At 38.9% G+C, this 6,784-nt stretch overlaps 1 protein-coding gene across 1 annotated transcript; it reads right to left on the reverse strand.

Moving 5' to 3' along the window:
- Positions 1–2,183: 2,183 nt before the first annotated feature.
- LOC308692991 (fish-egg lectin-like) lies at positions 2,184–3,811 on the reverse strand. The gene is made up of 6 exons (XM_081369671.1): positions 3,731–3,811; positions 3,572–3,633; positions 3,192–3,419; positions 2,863–3,074; positions 2,529–2,653; positions 2,184–2,429 (listed from the first exon to the last, which is right to left on the reverse strand). The coding sequence occupies exons 2-6, from the start codon at positions 3,627–3,629 to the stop codon at positions 2,285–2,287; spliced, it is 768 nt and encodes a 255-aa protein (XP_081225797.1). The 5' UTR covers positions 3,630–3,633; positions 3,731–3,811; the 3' UTR covers positions 2,184–2,284.
- Between the last annotated feature and the right edge of the window lie 2,973 nt (positions 3,812–6,784).

Here is a 6,784-nt window from a genome sequence, read left to right on the forward strand (position 1 = left end):
TACGCGAAACAAGGGGGTAACAAGTTTGACACACTGTAACAACACAAAACAATGGTATATTTACACTGTGAAAATAGTTCTAGTTTTGCTTGCCTTGTTTTCACCACATTAATTTTGCTTGATGACCCAACAAAAATCCTGTACTCCTGTTTTTATTTCTTAAGGTAGGCTAAGTAACCTATATTGAAATTTTTAAATAAAACCATAGCAGAAACTCATTAACTCATTCCCCTGAATTTCAAGTTTTGTTCAGTAATCTCCATCATGCATCATGAAATGATAGAATATGTACCTCGTGGTTAAAAAAAATACCTAGGCCTAAATATATTTTAAAGGTCCCGTTCTATGTGATCCCATGTTTCAAACTTGAGTTAGTGTGTAATGTTGTTGTTAGAGTATAAATAATATCTGTAAAATTATAAAGCTCAAAGTTCAATGCCAAGCGAGATATTTTATTTAACAGAAGTTGACTACAAAAAACGGCTCGATTGGACTACACCCCTCTACATCCTGCTTTAGTGACATCACCAGAACCGTGTTTAGACTAACCTCCGCCCACAGGAACACAGGCGTATTGATGGCGAAATGTCAACAGACGTGGTTGATGTTTATCTATAATTGGATTCCGCAAAAGTTCAATTCGAAGTTGTTAGTTTGCTCTGTCCATTTCACCACGGACTGTTTCTCTAACCTGTGATAATATCAAGCGGGCTTCTCTCAGCGTTTCATACTGACGAAGGGGACTATTTCAACTATATTCCAGCAAGCGGTAAGTAGTGATTTAAAATGGAAGTAGCGATCACTCTTCACATCGTTCGTTTCTCTTAGTAGGATGAAAATAATCTTACTTAAACTGTGATTAATATACAGAAAGCGATCAAAGAACAATCCCTTTCCAATCGCCCAAGCTGTCAATCACACAGCACGAGTTTATCTGGACACTTGCCAAAACTCGTTATGAAATCAATGACGCTGTTACACTGCACAACGAAGCTCTTACTGTATTTATATGCCTCATGTTTGCATTGGTGAAATCATTAGAGAGTGCAGAAACTGCGTTGCAATGATAAGATCTTTCACGTGATCAACAGACTGTCATCTGCTCAATGCTCATCACTGCAACCTTTTATGTGATGGGAATAGATCTAAATAATTAAAAAAACTTCTCGCGATTCGTTAATCCAGATAGCTGTAATAGTAAAAACGTATGATAGCTGTAATAGTAAAAGTTTTCCAGATAGTTCCACATGTAATGCCAGATATTTCATATGCAAGCATGTCAGCCAATCACAGCAGAGGGCGTTTACGCTGAAGTCTCACAGCAGACACGCCCCTTCAAACAGAGTGTTCAACCCAGGCAATGAAATCAGGCTAGGAAATATGCCTTTTATTTCTAAATTATAACAATTTTTGATCTAAAAAACATACTAACATTATAAGGGCACCCCAGGAAACATTATAAAATAATAAAAATAATCCATGGAATGGGACCTTTAATACCTATGTATTATTCCAAAAAGATATGTTGTATGATTATGATTGAATGAAGACCCAGCACACTTTACAACCATTTCAGAGGTCTCTTCTGAATCACCACAGTTTGCAGAATCCATTTGGATGACGCGACGGCAGCCATGGTACTATGACGCCAGTGCGATCACCACACCCCAGCTATATGTGGAGAGGAGTGTGATCGAGCCAATTCAGTGAATGTGTGTTCTCGCTAAATTGCTCTCAAACATAAGATTGTTGTTTTGCATGTAGCTTATAGGCCATATCATGTAATATTTGAATAGTTAGCCCGAAGTTATGAATTACTTACTGTATAAATCATTTGTAATTTTCCATGTTTTAGCATATAGGTCATACATACCATGTAATATTAAAATAGTTAGCCCTTATGAAATACTGCATATTATTTGTATTTTTCCTGGTTGTTACCCCTTTATTCCCCAAATATTAAAAATTGTTCCCTTATAATTACACATACGTACTTTATAAGTACACTATACTTACTGAAAGGTACGCTGTAATTTTGGCGTAATTACGCAGTACTTTCCGGGCTGTATAATTAAAATGCTTTTTTTTCTCAGTTGGAGAACCACTGAACAAAATGATACACAAAAGAAACATTGATAAGATGCTATCATAATGCTTTATTGATTCAAGAGAAGAGAGGAGAAGAGAGATTAATCAAACTTTTAGTCTTGTTAATAATGACTGATTACTTTGAGGTTTCTGTTAATGATTGAGCTCCTCTGTTGCTGCAGTGACTCATAACAGACTATAAAGTACATCTACGGATAGAGCCGTCAACACAGACGACCCACAGAAATCCCAGGTCAAAGCTCACATGCTTATGGCCTTTAGGACAGACAACCATTGAGATCCAGTCTGTGCCAGCGGGGTTGGATCGAGTGACGCCAGTTCTGCAAAATTATTGTTTCTTTAATGCATTTGATTTATATCAGAAAATTAATAATCACTTTTGTTCATACAATGTTTAATATGATGAAGGTTCTGTTCACCTTTGGAATAAGGACCCTTGATAGTTGACACCAAAGACACTGCCATCAGTTGCTACTTCAATCATGGACAGAAGTCCAGGAATATTCACAAAGCCGGACCCGGAACAGGCATTACTAGTCACATCCTGCACCAGACCCAAAGAGACACAAACCAGTCAACCATAATAAAGTCACATGAAATAACTGTGATTGCTGCTTCCACACCAGTTTCTTTATTTCTTTAGTTATGTCAGAAAATCAAATGTGTGCGTGATGTCTACTTTATTGTTATTGTTAAAAACCTGGTGCATTTAAACTTGAACTCATGCCCTTGTATTTAACATTATGACATTACCTTCAAGATGTAGATTTGGTCAGCGCTGTTCACTCCCCAACAGCTGTACGGGCCACAGCTGAAATACTTCAGCTTTCCATTAATTGTAACCCAAGGAAAAGTGCTGGATGGCCATTTGTTGTTAGCATCCATATTTAAGCAGAATATGTCATCATTCATATTGACACCTGAAATGATTTCATCACCTCCAGCATCCACCTGTTTGAGAAGGCCTAACAGTACAATCAACAGGTTGGATGAAAGATTAATTTGAGAACAACAAGATCATGTCTTAAAACAAATTAATGACCGATTAAGCATGTATTGAGTTCTGTAATTTCTCTTTTCACCTGGAATCTGCACAAAGCTGCCACCCTGAAACTTGAAGATCTTGTCAGCTGCATTCACCCCGAGCAGACCAGCAGGACCAACACTGAGGTGCTTTAGAGAAATGCCAATCTTTGTGAAGGCATTATCATTTAGGACTAATGCTTCATTTTGATCGTTCACTCCAACCACTGAACCAGATCCAGCGTCTATCTGCTTCAGGGAGCCACTCATCACTTCACAGAATAAAGCTGTGAAAACACGGTGCAAAATGAGTACAAATAGACACTTTCACAAGTGAATTACATACTGTTATATAAAAAAACTAGCAAAAAATATTTATTTTTAAATGGATTTTTAATATATGTTTATATTTATGTTACCAAATCACATTATAGCTTACCCAGAGTAGGAAGGAACTGGCAGCTGACGAGTAGCAGGACGCTCTGAAAAACCTTCATTGCTCTGTTTATAACCATAAATCATTTATATAAGTGAGTTCAATATGAGTAAGGATAAAACATAATGAATATTAAATTAACATTAATTAAATGATGACAACCTTCTCTTGATAGATCAGAATTCAGCAGTCAGTGTGGATTCTTCTCTTCTGCGAGACAGGTACTAGAAATTTGCATCCAATGGTGACAAATGCTGTTGAGGGGTCATTTAAATAGCTGAAATATGTTGGGGGGGGGGGGGGGGGGGGGGTTCCTTCTACAAGGAAAATATCCAACTGAATTGTAGATATAAGCAAATACAATCATAAGAAAATAAGACAATACAGTCTTTATACATCAAACACAACTTGTTTGGGTGTGATGTTTTAGAGACGAGGAAAGTCAATATAGACATTATAATCAGTCAATATAACTTGTTAACTTATTTCCCTTTGTCTACAAATCTTCATTCCATTGGATAATTTCCTGTAGTACATTATACTCTATCAGGTGAAGGTGAAGTATGTAGCTTCTATGACAGTAGTGGCACCTGGCTATAAAAAAAAAAAAAATGGAATACATTTTTTTTTAAAGCAACTGTTACGGTTGTGTTCTGTGAACTTTTTTTTTGACATTCTGTTTTGTTTCCTTCAGTTCCTGATTCTCCGCTCTGTTTAGTTTTGGTTTTGATAATGGTGTTGATTTTTCTGCTTTCGCTGCATTTCTAGATGTAAAGTGAAATGACGTGAAGGCCAAGTATGGCTACCTATACTCGGAATTTGTCCTCTGCATTTAACCCCATCCACACACACACTGCAAATCGTGAACACACACTAGGAGCAGTGGGCAACCATTCACTGTGGCTCCGGGGGAGCAATTGGGAGTTAGGTGTCTTGCTCAAGGGCACCTCAGTCGTTTCCGTCATTGTGAATCGAACCTGCGACCTTCGGGTTACAAGTCTGATACTCTAACCTTTAGGCCATATCTTCTCTCTACAACCCGGCAGCTAATGGTGCTGTAGAGAGGTTCAACCATGTTCTCAAACACACTGTCCAAATGGCCATCCAGCAACATAAGCCATGGAAATTTGTGGTAAACAACTTCTTGCATGTAGACCAAGCCACTCATGCTGCAACTAAAAGCTCCTCTATGGCAGGCAAATGCATGATGTATGCGGACAGGGAAGCAGAAGAATGAGAGAGTAGGCCTTCTGATGTCTATATACTAATCTTACCTCACTACTCTGTTAAAGGTGAATAAATTCCACGTGTCCATCATCCCATTCATTGTGTGGTCGTGTTTCCATGGTATCCGGAGGTTACCGTTTGAAGTCTGCTACATGTGAATGTAAAGGCAGGCATTCCAAAACTTTTGGCAATATAGTGTATGCATGTGTATGTTATGAGAGCTTAATGTGTATGATTTTTTATTATTATTTTAACAACAAACTTTGTTCAATCATAACAAATTCATAAATATTAAACCTTTTTCAAATTCACACAAGAAAATAACTGTAACATTCCACTGGAGGCAAGCTTGACAAACCCAAGTGCAGTTAACATAACATAACATAACATAACATAACATAACATAACATAACATAACATAACATAACATAACATAATGAAACAACATGAAACCAAAACATCCTGTGACAGTTATCCTATAACCCAACAGTGTTCAAAACGTACTCGGTTACTAATGTAAGCTCAGTTCCCTGAGAGGCCATGGGGCTACGTGGCCTGAGGCTCATAGTAGAACTAAAGTCAGAGTCCAACGGTGTAAGGTGGGTGCCAGCAAGTCTGAGCGACCCCTCGAGAAAACAAAAGACTCTCCTGAAGGGGGTCGCACACCGGACGCACAGCGCAGCACCACGTCTTTAAAATTCGAACACATTATTCTCTATGAGTGTACACACACCGGCGGCGCCATTCGGCGTCTGTCCGCGGCGCACAGCAACAGCTCAGGACCTTGTTCAAAATCCTCCCGCGCCACATAGCGCCATTTACATAGTTTTATATTAAATTTATTTTTATTCATCTCAAATCGTAGTTAATATATATACTGACTTCACCCTGTGCTGCAATATATATTTAGATTTATATTAATTTACAGAAATCAGCTGCTTGAATGAAAATTGCTGATGTTATCGGATTTTCAGGTGAGAGTTGTCCTAGACGCAACGCGATGCGGCGCTGCACTTCTCGTCCGGTGTGCGACCCTCTTGAGAATTAACATTTGAACTCTCTCTTGCATAACAGCAACATCTGAGACGCACCACAAAGTGCAGCTCACACCTCACTTTTACAGTCTCACCATCTCCCCCTTCTCCCCCTTCTCCCGCTCTCCCCCTCTCCCCCCTTCTCCTCCTCACCTAAAACTCTGAAAACCTATGCAATGTTAAGTATGTACAAAAAGTAACTATACATGTTTGGTATCATTTAAAGTGTCTCAGTGCACCTGGTAAAATGGTCTCATTCTCCCAACCATAATGAAAAGCTAAATGAAGTTATAAAATATGAGAAAAGTGATGTGTCCCTTAAAGGTGTTCCCTCCCCCAGATCCTCCATTCAAACTACCTCCTGTATGTAAAACAAGAACCCATTCAATTACAAATACACAGTTATGAACCCCTCAATTGGGGACCAAAATCTAATTATAATGACAGACACCACCATTTGGTAAGAATACTGAATAGGGGTTATGCGGAGCGCCCAGCATTTCGAACCTGAAAACAGATCTAAGCATTTCCGCTTTTCACTTACGTAGACATCTGCAGAGGTAGGTGATCTCTGAGGTAACTGTTAATTTTAGCTTATTATAATAAAATTCTTATTTCTGATCAAACTTTAGTGTATTTGTTTTAATTAAAATGTCACAAATGTTGAAATATCAGAAATGGGAACATCCGAACAGCAGTTTTTGGTGTGCCGATCTGCTCTGTGTCGGGGAAAAATTAAGAGAGTCATAGTTACTCCTGCCGTTAACGCGTGCTTCATTGAATTTCTTCACTTAGACATTCAGAGCACTGGGCAGAAATCACATCGCGTCAACACCCACCGCTGGCCTTCTCGATGCTTTGTTTTAATTAAACAGTCGGATTCGCCTGGTCCCCGAGGGAGCCCGCCGAACGGCGCAGGAGAGGGACCGAGCACACCCGGCCACAACGAGACATC

Source organism: Scardinius erythrophthalmus (genome assembly GCF_964197995.2).
Source record: "Scardinius erythrophthalmus genome assembly, chromosome: 6".
NCBI lineage: Eukaryota > Metazoa > Chordata > Actinopteri > Cypriniformes > Leuciscidae > Scardinius > Scardinius erythrophthalmus.